At 46.7% G+C, this 24672-nt stretch overlaps 1 protein-coding gene across 5 annotated transcripts in view; it reads left to right on the plus strand.

Moving 5' to 3' along the window:
* LOC125950378 (uncharacterized) overlaps positions 1 to 17324 on the plus strand; it is a 38951-nt gene extending 21627 nt beyond the window's left edge. For all 5 annotated transcript variants that reach the window (XM_049678320.1, XM_049678318.1, XM_049678317.1 and 2 more), the window contains exons 3-5: positions 2722 to 2870; positions 10530 to 10610; positions 11872 to 17324. In XM_049678320.1, the coding sequence (XP_049534277.1) occupies positions 2722 to 2870; positions 10530 to 10610; positions 11872 to 12048 (407 nt within the window). In that variant the 3' untranslated portion in view covers positions 12049 to 17324. The remainder of the gene's footprint in view (positions 1 to 2721; positions 2871 to 10529; positions 10611 to 11871) is intronic.
* The last annotated feature ends 7348 nt before the right edge of the window (positions 17325 to 24672 follow it).

Consider the following 24672-nt stretch of genomic DNA (forward strand, 5'->3'; position numbering starts at 1 on the left):
AAAAAGCGATGGAAATTCAAGCAAGTTCACAGTTCCGTTGCTGCATCATTGGCCAACGATGAACGCTGGCTAAACGGTGGTTGCTACGCTGACGCGTCCGTGATGCGCATCTGTTACCGTCTTGATGCGACAACGGTGCGGCAAAAGGATCTGCCAATGATGACGTCATTACGGCGTGCTTCCGAGTCGTCTTTTGGCTCGAAACACGACTGACCGTGAGTTAAACACTCAACAGTCCCTCACCTGGGGACTTCGCTCGTTCGCTCACTTGCCAAGAGTGCGATGCGAAGGCAACTCATGCGAGTGCCATGAGTGCCAGAATGGCATGCAATGAGATTAAAGCAAAAATGTTTGTGCGAGCAGGGCTTTTCTCGTTTGCCAAGTTAAGCAGATTTCTACTTTGTTGTTGTTTTGCTAAACACCCAAACCGGTCGCAGGACACAAAATCGACGACTAATCCGTTCGACCACCACATCATCAAATATTTTACCATAACCAGAGGGTTGAAGGAAAATTGATGAGTCTTCGCTTGGGACTGCTGCAATCAATCAAACAAACTTGCTCCATCCAACAGACGACCGGTATTTGTTTTCGCACCCTGCTTTCCCTGGTCTCTAGGCACCAGCTCCACTGATAAATCAGTTCGGTGTCTTGTTAGTCGCCTGTTGGCCAACCCAATGTCTCGCTCTAAATTACTGCGGTCAACCCATGATTCCCTTCGATCCCTTGCTGGGGGTGGGGTGTTATGCAATGGATGACTGGAGCTGGCTATTTTCGAAGGATCAAACCGGGTTCTCGGCACCACTGAAACCGCAACGCTTCTGGAATTTTCCGGATTAATTTTCCAAATGATCCATTGGACGTTGGCATTGATTGAGTTTGATTGATTCAACCATTTCTAAAAGCATGAAAACATTCAGCAGAAAATCTGGTTTGCTATAACTACTTATCGACACTTTACCACATGCACTTATGTTTGACCTTCAATCAATAACCTTGTGTAGTTTACAGTAAAATCGATTCTCTTAAAGACGTTATTCATTTGGCAGAACAACGCCTTTCCAATTTACGAAACATGTTTGCATAATCCTGTTCAGTCTCGCTAACGTTCGTTCGCAAATGCCCAAGATTGGAAAAGCTCAGGCCAAGTACAACGGTAAGACTGCTTCATTAGATCACGACAAGGACTTGTTCACAACAACGCATATGTTTGCCGGTAACATGTTGAGATCCAACCACCTCCACGCTGTGGCGATCTATGGCTTGTATCCAACACCCACCGGATCACACAACATCGAAAGCATTCTGGTAGGCTGTCGACGACACGTAATTAAATTCCCTCTGCAAACTCACCTAATTCGATCAGGGCGTCGAATTTATATTTAGATGCGAGATGCCATGGCGACCATTTACCAACGACCGTTCGGCAAATATCGACCTTTCGCAGTTCTGAACTGTTGCGTACCTGAAAGTGTGATAAATGTGGAAATGTATTAAAACAAATTTATAATGAAAATAAATTAAAAATAATCAGTGACATGTGAAATACCTGCAAGTAATCAATATTGCAATTATGCCTGATTCAATGCAAAGGTATCAATAACCATTGACGATTATTTTGAATGTCATTAAACAAAATGAAAGCATCCGCGGATATTTAACACCCCGAAATCGCACCACTAGCTAAAACATAATTAATAGTGCACCGTTTCATTATTAACACAAATGAACTGAATAAACGATGTGTCTTGTTTGATGAATTGATTTTGAATATTGCTTTTTGAGGTTCTGCATCCTCAAAAAACATCCTCGCTGGCAAAATGGAATGTTGTATAAAGTGACATTCATAAGCATCGGACTGAAACCCTTTCCCGGTCGCGGATTCATCCACATAATTTATCATACAGCAGATGTAGGCATGACAAACGGTGTCACATGCTCGGCTACGAAACCGGCTCATTACTAACTGCAATCAGCTGTGCCGCCCGTCACGCCATTCCATCCACTTCATTTGCTTTGCTTGTATAGCTAATTTTCCGAATGGATTCGCGTCACTTCTGCGAGCTGCAGCCGGTTCTGCGGAAAATCCGAGTTTTGGGCTAACGACAGAGCGGGGAGGGTAGGAGGTTCTGACTTATCGTTTACAGTTGGGCTTAAACCATCATGATATTTCAAGCAAGACAGTCACCCATGGCGCCTGTATTGTACACAGCTGCATGGAATACGCGCCTGTACATGCTGTGCGCTAATGTAGACGTAAGGACGTTTACATTCGAGCAATGCTGGTTTTGTAGGGTTTAGTACAAAGCTCACAATCTTCTCAATAGTCCGGAGCATAGAAAAGGCGTTTAAATGTGTTTCTGGCTCTCTCTATCTTCAATCGCTCTCTCTCTCTCTCTATCTAACATTTTACTCAAACAGACGGCAATCTTCCTCATAACAGACCATCCCTGTAGTGCCTTCAACAAACGATCGACTAAACATTTGCCTTCGATGCTTTATGAACTGCTCGCTGGACGGCTGGAATGAAAAGCTGCGGCAATAATTTGTAAACAGCAAAAAAATAACCTGGTAATCACTGAATTGGAAGAATCCGATTTCACTCGAATGTCCACGCACAACCACCCAGCTCAGCATAAACGTTTCTCCCCATCGTCAACGACCATAACTCGACAACGTTTCTAACCTTTCAATCTTCCACTGTTCTTCTCTTCCCCGCAGCTAGTTTAGAAGAGGATTGTGTCGACTTCCAGGGAAATTCGGTCGCGCACGGTCTACTCTACGTACCTGGGCCGGGTGTGTGCAGCTTGTGCGTCTGTTACCACTCGGAGCCGCTGTGGTGCAAAGCAATCTACTGTGATCCTCCTTACGTAAGTAGTAGCTGTATTTAATGTGCTAAGGAAACGATGATGGCATTCGCTTTAAATGTATTCTATGACATGGAACAGTAAATCAAATCAGCATAGCAGAAAGTTATTACCTGAAATATGAACCGAGTGCTGCCAGCCGTATGTTTGCTAATAACGTATTCTAATTGATTCAATGATAATTTCGTCACATTAACGCACGGTTTGTCCTATTGCTAGGCGACTGTCTCTATGGTTGCATCACTTCATCAGCCAACAAACCAGAAATGATGGTACATGCCAGTGACTTTATTTAACTCCGCCAGCCATAAAATAATTCCGGTGCTTCATATTTACCCTAAGGGGAATCCGCTCTAGCCAGCAAACGGTAAACAGTGTGATCACCACCATTTTAACCGTTATCGAACGTATTCCCAACCAACATCTCTCGGCTTTCGTCATAACTGATAATTGAAAACAAACATTCCGCAGCCGGGGGAAATCGATTTGATATTTTTATGAATTTCAAATTGGACATATTTTACCCCTCGCTTGTCTGCCAACAGGCAGGCTGTTTACCAATGTAGTATATGTGGCTGTGACTATATGTAAGAGAGAGAAAGAGAGAGAGAGAGAGAGAGAGAGAGAGAGAGAGCACATGGCATCGACTCGTAACCATGCATTCGGCGATCACAGTCACAAACATATTGATTTGCATGTTATTACATACTGCGTTACCAGACCGGCAGAGCAATCTGATTTTCAGCAACCATAAAAACACTCGCCCCACTTTTATGTTCAATTTTTTTATTTTTCCGAATGGAATACATTACGAGCAAAAAAAAACAGACTTATTTATAACGACAACACCCATTTTCTGTTGGGAAAAAGTGTCCCCTCCTGTTTGCGTGATGCTGAGCCAGGGAAAATTGAGCAGTACCACCACCGTCGGTGGCACATGCTAAACCGCAGCGTATAATTATGCGGGGCCCGTCTGCGAACCGTGTGCCACTGTGTGTGTGCTTTCATTAATCATTGACAATGCCCCCGGAATGTCCAATGCTGAGTAAAGCCATACAGCCACAAATGAAAGCATGTGGATGATTGTACCGGACGTGGTATCATTAAAATTACGTTGAAATACTGCATTACATTCGTTGTTTAAAGCGAGTGTCACATTATAAACAAGAAAATGTGTCAACCTCGTCAAAATGCGATTCTGCTGAGTAATCGTACAACTCGGCACTTCCTATACAGCGGCCATTTTGCAATGCCGAGTACATTTATTATTCACCCGAATTTACAACGCAACCTCCAGGCGGCGTTTCAGAGTGCGCCACAAGAAAACTTTTTAATTAGATTCTCCAATTAGTACGGCATAAAAAAGTCATTCCACTTGCGGTGTTCCTAGTGGGGCTGGGTTATTATCTAGCAGAAATATTCTGCCAGGAAGCGCTCACATGTAGCACATGTTTCTACGTTCCACCAAGTGTGTAGTGAAGAGAGGGTGGAGGGGGTGGGGAGACTATCTTCTTAGGAAAGTTCCGATTCCGTGATGCGAGAAAAACAAAATAATAAAGTAGGTTACAGCAACGGCAAGTAAAGCTTAGCATGGAGATGAAGACGTCAAGTTTGGTGATATTTTCAACACACTTTCAAGCTGCTTGCTATTTTCATACCGAGATGAGATTCATATTCCACTCGAAACACTGTAAACAGAACCGTCCAAACAACCATAAATTGTTGAAATCCATTTTGAAAACTCAACTTGATTGCCAATTACAGGAACCCAGCCTCAAAAATGCCTGGTTAACCGGGGGTAATCTATGAGCCCGACAACAAAGCCAATTAATTTGTTTGCTTATGCTTCCCCCGGCTTGACTTTTCGTGATTGAGCAACCACAAACTGTGCCTGTTGCAGACGCTAAACGTGACACGGACGCTTACATTCGGTTACGTTGCTCCCATTTTCCCGGACCGATGTTTGCCTTTTTTTGTCCACCGTAAAACCTCAAAAACCGGATAACACAATTCATCACCCAAGTCAGGAGAAGGTCTACGTCCATCGGAACGGACGGTCCATCATGACCAAACTTTTAATGATACCTCTCTTTTAGTCAACTTCAGACTCCAAACAAAAAAATAACAACGGGCCCATGAAAATTAGAAAAAACATTATTTCAGTTCAATTAAGGTTGGTGCGCGTCCACCAACCACCACTGCAACCATACACGCCACATGTTACGGCCAGAAGGTCAAACTTTGAGCTACCATCAACAAAAATACGATAGATAAAAGGCTGGCTCCTCGGAAGGTTTCACTCCAATTAAAAATTATCCTTGCCAGCCTTGCCATCGCTTGATGGTTGGAATGGAATGAAATGGACAGTTTAGGGGAGAGATTTGTTGAGCTACAAAAAAATAAGCTCAATCTCGCGCACCGCAGCCCAGCCCGTTCGTGGAAACCGTGGGAATCGGTGGAAAGCTAAGGTTGGAACGTGTGTAACTTAATTCAACAGCAATGCTGCAAGCTGTAGCTCCTGAGCTGTGCGTTGTAAGCACAACAGAACGGTGCAAAGGTAAACTTGAACCAAGCTGGTGTTGGATATAAAGTGTCAAAATGGCTCGGTTTTTCGGAGAATTCAACTTTTAATCCGACAAAAGTTCAAACTGGAATGTCGCTTTTCCTCCTCTTGGCAGCTGCTTTTCGCTCAATACGCTTCGTGCTAGAAGGTGGAAGATGTAAGCCATGGTCGTTCGTATAAAGCAAATTAATTAAAACAGAGCATCATTTTCATTTCTTTCATGTTTATCTATCTATAGTATACATATTTTGTTTGTGTGATGTTAGTAACTTTTGACAAACTGGATTTTTTTCTAATGTTAAATATTTAAATACCAAACAATAAAATTACTCACTACTGAAAAGCAGTAGAAACAGTCACATAGCAAAACAGTAACATAATGAAACGGGTTTGATAGAATATTTATGAACATTCAATCCCTTCTATGCGGTCTTCATACTTTCGTCAAAGGAAAATTCTCGACAACTCACTTCTCTATCATGGCATGGCTGCTAGATATAGCAACCGACACGCGATGCTGTAGCAGAAGCAGCATAGTTCCGCTACAAACTGAGGCACCATGGTCATGCCAAGAATTTAAAAGGGAATTGACGATCAAAGCAAGCCCGTGCTAAGCTCATCCATTCCACTGACCTGCACATACCGCAGATCCCAGGATGAAAAGGGAATTGCAAGTGCAAAGGATACCACACAGATATGCACAGAATGCAAACTAAATCTCGGTGACATCTACACCACCGTTACCTCCACTACCTGGACGCCACGCCATCAACGAAGCGCTCTAAACACTGCTAAACCAGGTGGTTAGATCCGAGTTTCCCTTGTGTGCAAGAGCTCGGAGTCACCGAGATGCATTTCCGACTACGACATGTTTCGATCGTGGCGCACGGCGACGTTGCATGTAAATTCGATCAGCCACTTGTACCGCTGGCCAGACCATCGAGTGCCTCCGAAGTTACAAGCGGTTTAATTGAAATTCTTGGTACCATTGCATAAATTATCGGCAGAATCCTATATCCTTGCTTGTCTCACTTGTAGGAGTAATTGCTTTTCCCGGGGAAATACAACTCCCGATAGACCCAGTGTTGTAATGGAAAAGAGCCTTCGATTTCACATTCATCAAACAATCTACAAAGTTTAATTGCATAAAACACACGGTTTGCTAGAAGCTGTATGAAACGAGACAACAAGAACTTCGATGCAACTGGACGGACTGGAAACGCTTAACAATCCTCTCGCCTCTGGCTTTCCAAGAAACCAGCCTGTATGCATAGCTCTATTCTCGCAGCCACGCGCGGCTGACCATGTTTGTACAATACGCCGTTTGACAACAATAACGCATCTCGTGGAATTGCTCTGGATCGTTTTACTCTATGCAAACTTGGCCGGTGTGCACCATGCATGGGCATCGGGATTGTTCCAGTGTTGGACGGAAGCGATATGTGTATTGATGGCTCTGGGATGGCTGCACCCCAACTCTGAGTTGCGATGGGCATTGTTCAATCAAACTGAGCAAAAACTAGTTGCAGCGAGCTGCAAGCAGTATTGGAATGTGCACACTCAGCACACGAACTATGCAAAGCTATTCGCAGGAGCAAGTTCAGGAACCCCACAGGGGATCGTCGTTGTTTATAATTCCATGTTACATGTTCTTCGTTTTTTTTTGTTTTGTTTATGCTTGTTTCACTCTACGTATGGTGTTTATCCTTGGGCGAAAGTTTGTTTAAACTCGCAAAAAGCTTCCCCAGAACCATGAGGAATATACCTTTTTGTGTGGCCATCCAGCTGTCGGTTGCAAACGACACGCTAATGATTTACTCTAGTGGCTTGGATCAATTTACATCTCGATGCAACTTCCAAAACCATGTTTTTATGCGAATAAATAATGCACTAGACAACATTTTCCGTTGCACATGGTGCTGCGTACTTGTTTCATCATAACCTGCATGGTTGAAATTTCTCCCATTTGCATTCTGCTTCCTGGAACACATCATCGAACAGCATCTGCTACCGACCGGCGAATGTTCCGAGCTGTATGTACGCCAGGAGTACAGCAGCCGTAATTAACGTCACCGGCATTACACACAGCTCACGAACGTGCCGTGGATGAGTCACGTCGGTTGAGAACGACGATAATTATCACGATGATAAATGAATCTCACCAGCGAGTTCACAAATGTGACCTTTCGCCTTCTGCCACCGAAGCGAACTTTCGTTGCACGTACACCAAAAAATATCGCACCAACCGGTAAACGAAAAATACATTCGTCATCTAAGCTGGCCACGATAGCGCATACTAATCATGCTAATGCGTACTCTCCACCACGCCACCACATAAATTTCTTTGCAAACATTACATTTTAAGCTTGATACAAACGTGAGACTAAACTTGTTTAGGTAGTTTGTTTTGTGGATGAAACTCGTTAATGTACATCAATATCAATGGAGACGCATAGTAGCAAAATAGATTTATCTCATCCCCTCTAATGAGATATCCAGCGGTATCCGGGCGCGTAACGGAGGCTACATAATTAGGACACAAATTGGTCGGAGCGCTCTAGGGACAAGACGATTCGTGGGCACTGGCACTTCAACACCACACATTTTCTTCTGCCTCAAAACGCTCGTCTTCCATTTTGTGGGAATCTGCTGAGGGCTTTTGTCCATTAATTCTTACGAGGTCCGTGTGCCTACTGCTGCTGCTGCTACTGCTGCTGCTGTGTAGGAGGCCAGCGTCTTGTTCGATCTCATCGCTTCGATAGCTCGACCATTCGCCGTTGGTCATTGTATCAATCAGTGGCACCGGGAGGATGTGGAATGAATTGGCAATTACCTTTAATAAGATCGTACCACAAGGGCTAAAAATAGCTTAAGACTCAAGAGAAAGAAAGAGAGAGCGAGAAAGAGAAAGACACATTGGCACACACACACATCGAAGCGTCTTATGCTTCCTTCTGCTTCTTCACAAGCCGCTGATAAGAATCAGTCATCGCGTTCGGCTCGCAAGGCGAACGGCCTGGCGTATGCTATCAGTAAGGGGGGCCCAGAGCATTAGGAAGGAGACCCCATGATCCAATGAAATAACATCCAATACAATATGGAGCGCAGTGAAGGAAGCGAACGTAAGCGAATGGTTTTGCAATCACTGCATCGTCCAGATGTGAAGTGTATTGTTGTCCGATCGCTGAATACATGTATGTGACTGTCTGGAAACTACTGATAATGATGACGACGATGATGGCGATGATGACGATGATGCCGAAAGATGAGGGATTTGTGTTCAGCGGTCCAGGCTCTCCGACGGAAACGGACGAGTAACGTACCGGAATGCACTAGAGCGCGATGAAACGCGATGTTAGTTCGTTGTGTAACCGACCTCTCTGTGCACCATCAGCGATAGATGGCACCACAAAAGACATTGTGTGTTCGAGCAGCTTGTGTTGTATTGAAGCCCTTTGTTCGCCGTTAATTAAGGCTCTGTTGTAAGGACACGTCAGAGACTGTGGCGCATTACCTGCGCTAGTCTCCACATGGAATGTTGCCCTCTTCATTCGCATCCTTACAACCTCTGCACTCTTTGTACAGAGTAAATTGAAACGATAAAACTAAACTCGAACTGGAAGTGACCATACTGCTTTAATCCAATGGCTCTTTTAATTTTGTTCGCTTGGCCACGAGTGTGCACCGATGAGCGAGGAAAGCGATCCAATCAAGTAAACTCACCGGAATTCGTAAACGCAAATGATAGCAAACGGCAACCCCACACAGCAGCAACTACAAATTAATGCCCGGGGTGCAAAAAGGCACGAGCTGAGTTTGTTGAAATTGCTGGTACACTCATGCTGGCAGCTGCAGCACGGATGTGTGTGTGAGTGTGTGTGTGTGTGTGTATGCACTCCGGATGCAGCTGCACAAGCAGCGTTGTCGTTCTGCATCTGATTGCGTACCGCATCAAATCCGGAAGTAGCTGCCGGTGTGCAGCTGGTGCTTGAGAAATAACCACTCTAGCAAGGGAGCTGACAAGGGAGAGAAAAACAATTCCCACCTCTGGGACCACTACTTTTACGTGGTATACCGGGACCAGGGAACACCCATGCCATAAAATGATTACAGACGAGTTATCTACTGCCACTTAGCCTTATCAGAAACCAATCAAACCATACCACACCAACCAACCAACCAACCAACCAACCAACCCGCAGATGCAAATGCAATTTTCCGTCGAACGCTGGTGGTGGCCACGAGAGAACGCCCCTCCCGGCGGTGGTGCAGTCCCGAGCGAAAACCAAGCGTGTAAACAAATTCAATGCTCTTCTTCACCATTTACTCAATTATCTCAACGATCTCAGGCTGTTCGGGTTGGTCCGGAAGCCATTAGAAGGGAAACCATCACGCGTTAAAGGTCGTCCAAGGTCGGTCGGTTGGTCGTACAACAACAGCTGGCGCACCTACCGACAGGACGTACCCTGAGTGGCCCTGAGGAGGGCACAGGGCCCGTGGGCCAATTACGGTTAATCAAATTTCTCACCACTCATTTTCCACCTTTTGACGATTGGAAATCCCATCGTGGCGTATGAGCAGAGCCGTGTAGAGGACGTTTAGTAGTCGCGTTGTACAGGGTACCTCGAGAGTCACTTCATTCCGTTCGAATCGGAACCACAGAACGATAATAGAATGAAGTGCGCTGTTTGGTGATCGTAAAAACTAAACCGTGTTGTTATTTTTCCTGGAAAATCGTGAAAAACCACGTTCGTTCGTTCGTTCGTCAATTCGTCAATGTCAACACAACCATAACAGAGCAGAAAAACAGATAGAGAGACAGAGTGCAAGAAGCGTGATAGCAAACGAATGATTATTTGATGATTTTATAGCTTTTCAGAACCATCGAACCGTCGGTCCGTCGTTGGTTCCGATTTCCCGCATCCGATTCTCCCGAAGAAAATTGGGCAACTGGTGCTGTATCTCATTTGAATCGTAAACCCGGGCCCGCCCCGGGGGCCTGGCATTTCCTGGAATGTGGCACGCATCGCGTACCAAAAAATACCGTCGTCCTTGTCACTCTGACTGTCACCGTTTCTTTCTGTTCTGTACCATTTCAGTTCTGTAAAAAGTTTCGCGTCGGCGAGCGATGCTGTGAATTTGAATGTCTGGATCCGCCCGGCGAGGACGAGATGTATCAGGTATGTGCTATTCCATGCACGCTGCAGGAATGATAATGATTCCAAACCTCCCATTGCCTAGTTTATCTATCGCGTCATGCTCGCGCTTTAAACGCTCCATCCCCTTTAATCGCACAGCTCTCCTGTTTCCTGTTCACGGGCTTATCGGGCGGGGGGCACACTGGAGCCCCCAAAAATTTTCCGAAACACAGCGTTTCCATCACACACACACACACGGTGAAGCACATGCATACCATACCACATACCGTGTACCGGGTGTTCCATCGTATTTCATCTTCATATTCTCTTGCATGGCTTGCTACGACCGGTAAAATTCCGTTGTCTGGTTGCCGTTCCGCGAAACCCTTCCCATTGGCCGGCGGTACATACATGGTGGTTCGTGTATCCGCAAACTGATTGATGCCTTCCGTGCCGTGCCTTCATTATTATTGATTGCCTCCGCCTAGACTAGGCAAGTTGTACGTTGTGCGTTCTGTGGCCAAAACAGGCTGCTACTGCTGCTGCTGTTACTGCTGCGCAAGTAAATAGACCGCAGCCACCAGTTTCGATTTTACCGCACCCGCACAACCTGCTGATCAGGAAAATGTCCGCATAACGTGCTACAGGATGTTGCTCGTTCCCCTCCCGGCAAACCAGCTGTCACTGCCAGTGATAGGATGCGACATCGCGTGGCATCGCTTGTTGTTGGTATGCTGAGGAAAGAAGGAGATGCGCAGCAGGGGCACAACTTCTAGAGCAAAATATAATTTCTTTCTCATTACGGCACGCCAGGTTGCTCGCCCGGGACCCTGGGACGGGCCCATCTTTCATAACCGTTTTCGATGATGAGGCAGAAGCGTTTTCTTCTTTGCTTCTTCTTTGCTCTAGCCTGCGTTAACTCGATACACTACGGGCACTTGAGCGGTCAAAACTCTCGAGCTATTCGAGTTATCCGAAGCATTTCGAAGTGTTAAAGATTACAAGCTTTGCTGGTTTCCGGGAAAGCAGCTCCGATACGCTCCAGAGCTCCCTGTAGTAAGCACCTAATGGTTTCTTCTGAGAATGTCCCGCCTGCCGACTTCAATCGTTCGCAACTTGCCAGCAAATGGTCGCAAATATTCCTGCCAGTTGCTTGCCTGCTTCCTTACCTGCTGCATCGCTTTGAGCGTTCCTCGGAAATCATTTAACGTTTTAACACACCCTCCAGCACCCCTCCCAAACACCACCATTTGACCTTCGAGCGTACTTTGATTTCAAATCTTTCTGTTTTCTGTGTTACCAGGCACGGCTCCGGAAGCGCGCTGAGATACTAGCTGGAAACGGGGCCAACGGGCTGTTACGGTCCGGTGGTGGTGGTCCGGATGGCCTCTGGACACTGGCGAGCAGAACATCCCTCGGGCTGCCGGTGCTAGTGGCGTTAGTTAACCGCGTTACGCAAATGTTGCTGTTGCCGTCATAGCTTTACTGAAAGTACATCCACGTCACGGTTACGCTGCTCGGTTCCACTTCATAACACAATCTGTTACACTTTCTATCGCGGGACACGACGGCGAAGTGACGAGCGAGCACAGAGGCCAGCCAGCAGCGCCACCGACGCTGCATACCGTTAATAGGATATTCAATGGACAGAAGAACGTTTCAAAGGAGTACACCGTGAACCGACAGCCAGCCTTTTGGGTGGAGAGGGGTGGGTCATCGTTTGGGGCACAGGATGCGCGGCAAGTACCAAAGAACTGCGCTTAGCCTGACACAGGATTGCAAACCGGGCCGATTCATTGTGAATGTAGAGTAGCAAGAGCAGGAGCGGGCGCTAGAGATGAAACAATTTTTAAAAATCCTAAAAAAAAAAACATCGTGATTACTAAACAAAAAAACGCTACTTTAAAGATACTCTAAGATGAAGGTTACGGCTACTTTAAGTAAACTAATGATGCAAAGTGCTAAGGCGGAGAGTGGAAGAGAGCGCGGTGACAGGTGAACGAGATGCGGAATACAATTAAGACAAACAACACTTAGTCAATAGACTCCTGATGGTTTTTAAAGACGTTAAAATAAAGACAGAAACAAGGAAGCAATTCGCTCCCGAAGGATAATAAGCTATAAGTCGATAAAGTGGAGGAGGGCGAGGGAGAACCGTTAAAGGAACCGTAGCCAGGCGCGGTACAATTAAAGAAACATAACAATTCAGACAAATTCTAACATAACAAACTTTGCTAACACTTTGCGAACTCTACCATTCATTAACAAAAACAGAGAACTCCAAAAAATCGAATTGCAAACACAACACAACAGCAGCAACAAAGAAGAAAGCGTACAGGCAATTTGGAATAGACAGTTGTTTACCAACCAATACCACTACCAATACGAATCAGAAGAATGCGCTACCAAGTGCGCTGTGAAACCAATTAGAGAAACGGAAGCGCCAATATGGTGGTATGTTTAGTTCTCGCACAAAAACAGGAACTGTCGGTGCGGGCGGTCGGTTCTCGCTACGCCTCGTTGGCTAATACTTGCTCAATCGTGCACCGCTGGTTGAGGGATGAGGATCCCATTTTGTACAAATTGAATACACTTGTCTCCGATCCGGCGCTAGCGTGTCTCAAGGTTTCTTAAGGCGACAATTGGCGACAAACGGGGTGAAGGGATGCTACGGTGAACAGAACAGCAAAAAAAAAGCGTAAAACGGGCGCCAACAAGCGTTATCGTTACGGTTCACCTAGCACGCCCTCAATGCCAGTGCCGGGGGCTTCCATCAGCAAACCGTCATTCCGGGAATCAATTCCGGAACTTTATTTTCGACCATCGATCTCACACCCTACGACCAGTCAGCAGACAGTGACACCGGCAATCGATCGATCAATTGCCAGGCCGTCTACTAGCGCCAATCGTTATCACATTGGCAAACCACATCCGGGCGCCACCGTTCGGATGCCGAGAACCTGAGAACGCGCAGCCACCGCGAACTCTAAACACAAACTTGCCAAACGCAATCAATGGTTTTTAAAGGAATGTTTGCTCCGGGAAAGATGGAGAAAATGGTAGAAAACTCTGCCGTCGGAACGTCCGGAGTGATCCCAAGGATGCCGGGAAGTGAGTACGAAAATCAAACAACCGGACCGGAGCACCAATGGCGGACCATGGTCCAAGGATGCGCGAGAGCAAGAGAGCGCGCGCTACGGTTGCTGAGTCAAGTTGTTCGGTTCGAAACTGTCCCAAAACTTGCATCTTGTCCGCCTGTCGCCTGTCGACGTGTTCGGTTGCGTGTTTTCCACGATGCTCGAGTTCCGGTTCCGGAACTCGTCAAGTGAAGGCCGAACGCCCCTGTGCCCAGTGTTCTTTATCTAGCAAGGGGGTGACCACCGACGAAGTGGATAGTCGGAGTCCCAATGCAAAGACGCTGGTCGCGCTACACTAACACACACGCACACACACACACACATTTCGTTATTGCCCAATTCCGACGACAAGCAGGACTGTTCGGTCCTGTTCGGGATGATTCCGGCGAACGACCTTGGAAAAGCGGGTTCGAGCAGGAAGGCCGGTCCGGACAAAGTGTTATCAGAGGACGACTGACGCCTGTTCCTAGACGCCAGCTGGGTTCCGGACGTTCTTGGCTCGGGTCCCAAAGCAATAGCAAAAGCAATAGCAGCGCAAGCATTCCCCTGTTCGGTTGAAGAATCTTAATTTGACTTGCTATATCGAGGAAGGTCGACGGTCGACATTCCACCCTTCGGTCACTATGGCAACTATATGCGAGCATTTTATTGCCTAGCTGCAAGGCGGTACTTCCGACTAGTGAGTGTTGGGAGCGTTTTCATGTTCGAGCGAAATTTATGTTGTGAAGTGTGACGCAGCAAAACCAGTGGCCATTTTGTCACGATTTATGAGTTCCTAACAAACGAACCAGGCTGTGTACGCAAGGGCTTCGCCGAATGACGAATTGCCGTGGCCCCACTCTGCGATATTACTGTCACTGGCTAGTTCTCGTTTTCGGTGTGTCTATCTTTGTTACACAATCATATCATACTCCGACACGGTACCTTCACTTGAAATACGTCACCTGGCCGGATATCTCCGTTGTCAACGGAACAGAAACGCACCGATGATGCCTCCCGTGCATCACGTGGCTATCGTAATGGGCACATTCTTCTTCAAACCACCAGCAAAACGACACACATGTTCCGCCGCGGCAAGCCCATCAATGTCAAGCGGTGAGCGTGAACATCGCAGCTACAGTATGGCGAGGCGAGCAAGAGCCAACAAAACGGGTACCTGCTCCCGTAATCGTTGGCAGATGTTGCCGCTTCGACGGTTCAACGGGTTGATAAAGTTGGTGTGATGCCAGGCCAGGACGATACGGCCGCTGCAGACGCTGCTATGGCTGTCCGCTGGGTATTACCATTTTCCCGGTTCCTCCAGACCATAGATTCTCAAGGAGATGCCATGAAAAGGTCAAAAGACAATCAGTTCATTTTAGAACTCCAGACTTCGCAGTGAAACGCGCGGAATGCCACTAACATTCCGTTTCCTAGGAGTTGCCCGCCCAATGGGCTGCTGATGCTTCCGACGAATTGACGAGTTGGTGTAATTGGGAAGCAATGTCGGAATTGCCATTCTTTTCAAGAGAATTTCTGTAAAATTGAGCCCGTCCATCGTACACCGTGCTCGTTACCCATGATCAAACGATATATATTCACGGAGAGTTTTCAAGTGGAGTGTCCCGTTTAACCTAATTGGTATCATTGTTATGGAACCTTTCAAAGAATACCGCCCAACGATCCGTTCCGTTTATTGTCTTCGTTTGGGGATTACGTGGCCCGCATGGAGTCAACTGATTTGCGTTTCCATCCGTTTGTGTGTTCCATAGAGAAGTATGGCACGATGCTTCCAGCGTTTAAACCCCTTTACGCCCTTTGCTCTCACCGAAACATGTCCGTTAGAAAAGGGAGAAAGCTGAGTCGCTCGTAGGATCTTACTACAAGGAACAAGCTCGATATCATTTTAGTTTTCCCCATACCGGAAGCTCACACCGACAAGTAATAAATCAAGGAGTCTCAGTAGTTTTGTACGATGTAGACAATGGACAAGGGATGATAACACGGCCCTGCCTTCGCCGCACCGGAAAGCTGTTGCAAAGCCGGACACAATCACTACCGCCCTGCAGGTGAACCGAAGCGAGCAAGAAATATCGATCTCAAAGACACCGATCTGATCGGCTTGCCGGTGCTCGGTGGAACCTTTTTTCTTCCGTCTTTGGACCAAGGTCAAACTTTCATCCGATTGTCCGGTCGGCCTATTCTCTGCAAGATTGCTACTGATAACAAAAGAAGAAAGACGGGAAGTGCGGGATATCCGGAAAACTTAAGATTATATCAATGTCTCGACCGGCGCAAGCCCTTCGCAAGTCCGGAAGTTCGACAGTCTGGGTGGACGCACGAAACGGAATAACACCTGTCAAATGACCCACAGATCAGAGGCAAACGAAACTGGGAATGTAACACGTCGGGCGGGATCCGGGTTTGACTTCGTTCACCAAATTACCTTTGAGAAGGGTTCGCGTCCTTGCGGACATGGCGCTGCACGTGCTGTGATCAAACGGCCGGCTAGATAATTGCTTTCCACGAAATCAGAAATAAAGGGACTTGCTGAACGTGGTATTGATCCTTGAAGGCCACTCTGCCATCCAGCAAAGGTTCATTGACTGTACGCTTTATACAGCAGTCGAGTGGCTCAGTGGTAAGCGCTTAACCTTCCTGATGGAAGCGATTTGTGTGACCTGAGCCCGGAGGAGGAGGAGGAGGAGGAGGTGAACGTCGCGCCACCTTTTTTATGGAATCGCTCTCGCAATCACCATAACTCGTTTGATCATTGATTAAATAAACTTCTTTGCACCGTCCAGATGGACCCCAAGCTGCCCAGCCACGGAATCGAAGTAAGCGACGAACCGTTCTCCCGCCTGCTTCGTTTAATGAGTACCGGTGAATAACCTGTTTTCTTTGTATTGCCGGTAGTCCATAACGGGCGAGAGTAATAAATTCCATCCAGCAAAATTCGTTTGAACTTCCTTTCATCGGCCAAAAACAGACCACCACGGTGGCACCGGTTATCGATTCTGGGCTTCGCACTAACCATGCAGACACCAACCAAGTACCAAAAATCGTTTGCATTCAACATTTTGCCATAGAATTCAAGCAATGAGTAACGCTTTACCCTGAAAAGGATGCCGTTTCTTCTTCCCATTTACTATCCACCCCGATGTGAGTATGAACATGGTGGTCTGTTTTTTGCCGGTTCCTCAACCGAACACCGACGGGTTTTGCAGTCTAATAGGTGTCAATAGCGCATGGAAAAACAGTGTTTTTTGGGTAGCAAACATGGCGAGGCAGGGCGGGGAGGAATAAAACGGTTCAACCGTTTTTTTTTTCTCTCGACATAAACCCGAACCCACCTCACTTTGGTGTAAAGACAGGTTTCGACTAAGGCAACAAAACAGAAAAAAAGACTACCAACCCAAAAAATACAAAAGGACCTTAACCAGACTGCTGGGCTATATATGCTGGGGATACCACTTCGGGAATCCGGATTCCGGGCTGTGTATTGTGGCCCGATTTATGCCGATATTTTTGCACGACAAGTGAGAGGTTGGAGATTGAATTATACTTGGATTAAATCGATCGGCACAGTACAGCACAGTAAAACACAGCAAAAAAAAAAGGAAAAAAGGGACAAGATAGGTCGTTGCGTTGCTACGGACATCATGCTACAGTAGCCAGGGCTCAGGGTTCAGCATGAAGTTAGTCAGGGATTACGATGACCGGTCCGGTGACCGAGCCTCTGGTACCGGTCCTTGTCGGGCTATATCGGTCCAGCAACCGCTCTTCGGACTTTTACGGCGTTGAGCACAGCAGCACGGAACCAAACGAAACCGACAGCAAAACAGGGCCGTTGTATCGGTAGCGATAATACCCTGTCTCTTGAACAACCGCCACCACCACTACCACCGCAACTGGGGCGGTTCGATCGGAAAACCATGCCCCAAAATAGGCCAAAAACTGGGGGCCGAGAGCCCGAAACACTAGTGGCTAGTAGGCTACGGCTACGAATACGAGGAGAGGCAAGCATCGGCACCAAAAATAAAGGACAAATCGTCCGTGCCCGAGTGGAAAATAGAAGGATCAGGAAATGGTGCTACTGTCGATAAGTATTGGTAATCCAAGGGCCTCTGGTCCCTGGTCACTGAGGCCTACCGTCTGCGCCTGCTAGGCTGGAGCAGTCCGGCGTTTTATCATCGTTTTAATGTGTCCACAATGACCCTCAACGGGGAGCGTTTATGTTGCCAAAACATGCCGGTCCTCGTTGGTCCCTTTTGCGCCTTTCTTTTCATCGCTCGAAGCACCCAGCCGTGCGATACAGGATGTCCTGCGTGGGGGTGAAAAAAATGGATACCGGACAGACCGTTCGTTCGCGAACTTTAACGTGCAGTTTCCCGGCAATCAAATTTGACGAAGGAAATTGCGAATACCAGGAATTTGCTGCCCCCCGGAAGAGGCTACCGAAACTCGGTGAAGATGAAGTTTAAACGGTCTATGGATGGACAAGGCCATGGAGTCGGCCAATAAATGTCATCCTACACCTGCTGGCCCTGGCCGGGGGTTAGGCCAGGTATGTACTACTACACGCTATCCGTCACATATCCTTATTCAATTACAATTACAAAACCATCGCTTCTGTCCTCGGCGGCGTCACCAGCCATCGATCGACGATCGATCGGCAACCCATAACTTGGAGCGACTTTCCACAGTACAGACCCCGGCCGGTCTTTGGCCCCGGTCCGTCGAAAAACCGACGAAAACGACCGGATACTGTCATATAAAATTTTATTATCCATCTTTCGCGGTGCGCCATTGTACGGGACCGGCGGCGAAAAAGGATAAAAAGGGAAGGCAAACTTTTGCCCAAAAGCCCCAAACCGGGGGCCATTTTTGCTGTTGAAGGATGGCGGTGCCACAACGGTACAGCGGTCGCTCATGTGGCGCATATGGCCGGATGCCCAGGCCGGCAAAAGGAAGTCTAATAAAATTAGGATACACCCGGTGGTGCACGAGATCCGATCTAAACCGGCATGCGTCACCCATTCTGGGTGCTGCACAAATATCGGCACAAATATATTAATAAAATGGCTGTCCACCCGTCCGACGTGCGCTGGCCACCGTGTATCAGAATCGGAAAAAATGAAGAAGCAGGAAAAACAAAAGATTGGCACGTGTAAACAGTTTCGTTTCCCGGAAGCAGCATGTCGTCGCCTGCTGTGTTCGTAAACAGATGTTGCTGCTGGGGCTGCCACTGCTGCTACTGACGCTGCCAAGAAGGGGCACGGGGAGAGTGTGTAAGACAAGATGGCTGCACGTGTCCCTTTGGGACGTACCGAAAACGAAACGAGGAAATGCGGAAAGTACAGTTGTCCAACGACACCACACGACGCTGCAACTGGCGACGTGGGAAAACTGGTTCTTTTAATCTTTTCCCAGCGCGGCAAACGTTCCGACAATGGAATATGAATGTTCTCGTTTCACTACTCACCTGATTGACGGGCCACGTGTGCGTTTTCATGAAAGCCAACCAACCGCAGAATGTCCCCCCACGTGGTTTTTGGTTTTTTCCCCGATATGAGTGCTTATTTTTGAGACTTCGGTAACACCACATACAAGCACATTGTACAACGGCTCTACATCGAGGGGAACTTGCGACAGCATCATCAATCAATACTGTATGTCCGTGCAGTGGCAGCTCACACACACACACACACACACACACGAAATCCGGAGGAGGACTAAATGGTTTGTCTTTCACCTGCCTTTGCGGTTTCATCAAACCCTGCAATGCGTTACTGGGAAAAGGCCGGAAATGACGGTGTGAAAAGCATTAACCAACTGCTGACGTTGGACACGCCGACGCTCCTGGCACGCAATAGACCCATTGACCTCCAAACTAGGGGGATTTCGCGGTGAATACACAAAAAGACGCCACAAGCCACGGCCGAATCGATACAATACTATGGCCATACAATGGGGATCATTGGAAAGATTTTCATGCAAGAATCGGTTTTTATGAAATAATTTCTTAACGTGTTGGCCAAAACTCAAACTCATGCTAAGTGTTAAACGAGTCAAACTGGCTCGAGAGTCCTCCTGGATAGGAATAGGTTTCACGCAAAACGATAAGTTCAAGTTTTAATCATTCTGCACCATAAGAAAAGATTCTAACCAAAAAGTGACGCACAGTTTTAGCAAGCAGAAGAGATTGTGCGACCAAACTTTGTTCTTCACTAACTCTTCATACCCACGAAGGCGATGCTGTCGAAGCGCTTGTGCATGATTATGAAGTCTAAATTGGAACCGGATGCAACAGAAAATTACAACAACAAAAAAGTAGAAACTCCTACTCAGTCTCAGGAACTTGGCGAAGTAACTTCAAGTTTGTTCCCTGTTTTGCATTCCCCCACCGCCACCCACCCGAGCGATGCCAGAAAGCTAAGGGTTTCTTTTCGTTTAATTGTTTATTCAAAAGTAACTACGTTAAATTACCTCCGAAGGGATTCTGGCTTCGGACGCCGATGGTGTCACGAGCTAGGTACTAATACTTCCATCATCTTGCATTCCGTTCGGCACGCAACAATCCTCTCCGCCGTTAGCTGAAGGCTTCGGAGTCTGGGTCGCAGATTTATAATACAGTTCCTTTCTGCACCTCACCTTCGCGAATCGCGTAGAATAGAGGGAAAAAAATTTAAAACCACTAAAGGAAAAGAGAAAACGTTGGATTGCATAAACATAACTCTTCTCGCCAGAGTCCTTATTGCGGAAGGATGGTTTGAAAGTGGAAGCCAACAAAGAGCAAAAACCAAACAGAGTACCTTAACTAAAGTTGTTGGCGGCAAAAGTTCTCTACCTAGAGAACGATTCATCTTCCGACGCCTCGTCATCGTGGCGCTAGTTGGTGTGTCGAAAGCGTCGAAAGAACTCGCCTGAAGAATCTGCTCCTGTTAGTGCAATCGAGTGATACGAGAGAGGCACCTTAAGCAAATCATTAAAACCCCAAAATGGAAGTTAGTAACGTTCGCTGTAACGTAGTTTATACCGTTAGCCAAGTGTAAACACGAGAGCCACAGAGCACTTACAGGCACACCAATTTGCTGGTTCATCTGAAGGTATGGATCTTACAACGGAGTCTGTCATTGAAGGTTATAATTTCGCAAAAATTGTATAACAATATACCACACGGCTTCATCCGTAACATCGGCCAGAGCTCGCTCGAGAACGCTTTTGGACCGCGGTCTATTAGCTGGTTCCCATCGTCGCACTTCAACTTAATTGCTTCGTTCGAAACCATTAGCTAGCGAAACAACTCTGCGGTAACTTCACTAAATGAAGCACATCCGGCCAAACTTCGTTCCGGAGCGTTCTTTCGTCGGGCGGTGTGCAGCCGCTATTGGACGCCACCACGTGGAGGAAATGGACTGCAGGGGTTTTGGATTTTGATGGAAAATTGAGTTTTGCCCACCTCTCCCGACCACCCGACACTTCGCATGATCCCTGATAGCGCAAACGGGAGGAGTGGTTTGATCAAATCATGCCAATCTCGTCCAAAGAAAGCAGACACGCGCGAGGACCCACCACCCACACAAAGGCGGAGAGGGGGACTTTATTTTTCTTTGAAAATTACCACGCAAACACGTGTCGGAGGGGGGGTCTAGCTTTACAAGCTTGACAGTGTAGAAGGTACGGTGAGTTCTTATTTGTCTCCACAAACGATCTATCCATCATATCAACATCACACTCGCTGTCTTCGCGCTCGCGCGCTCGCTTAACTCAAATGCAAACCTTTTTCGAAAGAATATTGAAATACTTTCTGGCCGAGGCTAAAGCAAGAGTTAGATTGCCACAGCATCATTACCGTTTCACTGACCGGACCCAGACTCGGAAGAAGCAAGAATAAGCAAAGGCGATGATCAAACCGCCCCGAAACAGGACCATTGTAGCGGCGAAACAGAATGAAAACAGAGAACCGAATAAGTAATTACAAAATTCCAAAGGCGAGCAGCAAAATGAGAGCAGCATTAGGTTGCACCGTCCGTACTCGGTTTCTTCAAACAGGGAAATCCCTTCACCGTTTCGCGGCTACGAGCAGCAAGCAGCGGATCTGTTTGCTCTCGGTATCGGTATCCTTCATAAAAGTAGCACCAATCTAGACATGGCGTCACGCAAGGGTGCCCCAGCACAGCAATCAGCGCAGCACCCACATCATCTTCCTGCGTTCAGGCCACTGATGAACTTCTGAGCAGAAGATGAATGAGGAAAAATCAATGACTCACGGTACTCTAGTCCTAGTTCCTCTTGTGAATCTACCGTACTTCTTACGCTTCTTCTTGCTCCGTTCCGATGTGTCGTCACATATTAAAACCACACAACCAAAAACAACACACCCAAGACTTTATCAGCCAGCTGCGTCAGCCATGATAATTATAATGGCCTCGATGAGTACGCGGAATGGCGTAGGATTAGGCAGTGGACGGTGACGGTGTCTCGGGAGCAACGGGAGTGAACCGTGCCGAACCAACCGCCGAGAAGCTTGGTTGATAACGGGGCCCAGACTTGTAGCGTCCACAAAGTCAGCGTGCTAGAAAGCGGAAGCACGAATCTCGCGCTTTGCCAAAAAATAAACATCGTTTAAGCAAACTGTTTCCGGTAGAGAAGGTGGTAAGGGAGTGAATGTGTTTAGTAAAGAAGAAGTCAGCGAAAAGCATAACACGGAAACACGGTGTGAGGAATGAAAGACTGTAAGTATCCGCGACACCGCGACCTAGTGTCGCTGTTGGTGAAGCGCTAGAAGAAAGCAAGAAAAAAGTAGAACGTAGCAGTAGAAAGGCTGAACCGAATAAAGAATGGAAAAACGCGGTACTGGCTAGGGAGTAGGGGGTAAGGACGAACGACTGTAAGAATAAAAATAACAACAAAGAGGCTACACCGACGGCTTCACGATATTAACAGGCGAGTGTGTTTGGTGGCGGAGAATGCTGGAAACAGATGGTGTGCATAAACGGCGAAAAATGGGAAAATGTAGAAAATGGGATAAGAACAACAGAAAACCGACAAAAAAAAACGAACAAACAAAACAACGGAAAAATCCACAACAGTGCCTTGTTTGCTACCGAAGCTTGTTATGCCGCCATGTCATCTTTCGCCAAAAAGCAAAAAAAAAACTCCCAAAGGGGAAAACGAAAAGGATAACAAAAAAGTGACAAAATACGTCCTGCAAACGCAATCTCCGTTCCACGCTGCGCGTAACCCTGTTGAATGCACATGTGTTCCCCCCAATGCCCTCTTATCAACATGCATCCTCTGCTCGCTCGCCAACCGAATCCGTTCGTTCGTAGCATATCCTGCAATTCAGTAGCATTCAGTACCTTGGGTACTATAAAGTGGGACGTGTAGTTAGACATTAGTTACGCCTCTCCCCAGACCTAGACGTTGAGTTTAAGGATCCCCAAACCCCACGGATTTGGAAAGGCTTTATCTCCTGCTGTGCCCGGCCGACGGCTTCAGCTGAGGCAGAGTAGTAGCGAGAACGTTGTTAAGTAACGAATTTGGCATATCTTTTTAGGAAGTAAAAAAAAACACAAAACCCTTCGTTTCCCTTCCCTTTTAGATATTAAAACATATTATATAGCACTGTGAGGGTGCAGACCACACAGTCAGGCCATTGCATACATGGCATCGTTAAGCTAGAACTCCTTCCAAAAGTGATACGCTACGCAAGCTGTTAATGCGCTCCACTCCACGGAGTGCTTGTGGGCAGTTCGCCAGGGGGGTATCGCAGTACTAGCTGCGTACACCTTTGTGCTGCTGAAAGGTAGAAATTCTAATCATCAAATAAATCAACCAAGAATCTGTTCCGCTAGGGCCTAATGCTGATCGCAGAGCGCAGGGTGCAAGCAAGCAAGCGTTTCTTCTTCTAAACTGTATCACTCGCTCGCTCCGTTAGAATCTTTACCTCTTTCTTCCCTTGGCTCAAAAAGGAAGTTCGTGTCTCTTTCTCTATCACACTCCCTTAGTGGAGCTGCTGGCTGTTAATGGGATGGTGTGAAGGAATCAACTGATAGCAATCCGGGGGTGGCAAATAGAAGCTCCTCAAGTAGATATGCGCTTAGTTAGAATTACAATGCAATGGGGCACTGCGGCACTAGGAAAGTTACCAATTTCAATAGACATTGAAAGTTCAAAGCGAATTGTGAGAGAAAAAAAATCCAACCTTTCAAAGTATGAACCTATCCATTGTAAAATAGTCGTTACGTTTTTTCTCTAGCTCCATTTCCATTCATACTTCTATCAGTCTCGTTGATTACTTTACAAATTCTAGAGTATGGTATGCTACCACGGCAACCATTCCTTCGACTAGTCCGAACCGAGTAGAATTAACAACATACGTTCCTAGAAGACTTGCAAGAACATGGTACATCCATATCGAGCGCATTGTGCGGTGAGGCCCCGCGGCCAAGATGCGCCGTTAGTCCATGCAATCGTCATTGGCTGATGAACTGGCGGAAGGGATCCGCAGAGCCCAAAGAACACGGGCAGCCAACCCCTTAATAATTAGAAAACAAGCGGAACAGTTTGATCGAGGGAAGGATTAATAGTCACATACAGCTAAAACCAAGCAAACCAAACTAGTTGTACAATTTTAAATCGATTTACCAGATCTACTTATGCCAGAAAATAACCGGAAAGTATTGGAGTGTGAAAGACACTGTCGAGATCGGAGAGGCGGTTCGGTTTGGAACTGGGAGAAATGGGTGCCGAATCATTCACTTGCATGGACACCTACTAAAGCTTTATTCCTTTTTTAACAAAATAAAAATGAAGAAAATAGCAAAAAAATTAAACAATTAACAACCAAAGATTGTTTCGAGCAAGCAAAGCAAAGCTAAGATTTGACTTACACTGATAACATACAAAAAAAAAAAGAGAGATAATAAATTGAGAAGAAATTCCTACTAATGCTAATAATAAATTTAAAACAAAAACCTACT

This window comes from Anopheles darlingi, chromosome 2 (assembly GCF_943734745.1).
Source record: "Anopheles darlingi chromosome 2, idAnoDarlMG_H_01, whole genome shotgun sequence".
Taxonomy (NCBI): Eukaryota; Metazoa; Arthropoda; class Insecta; order Diptera; family Culicidae; genus Anopheles; species Anopheles darlingi.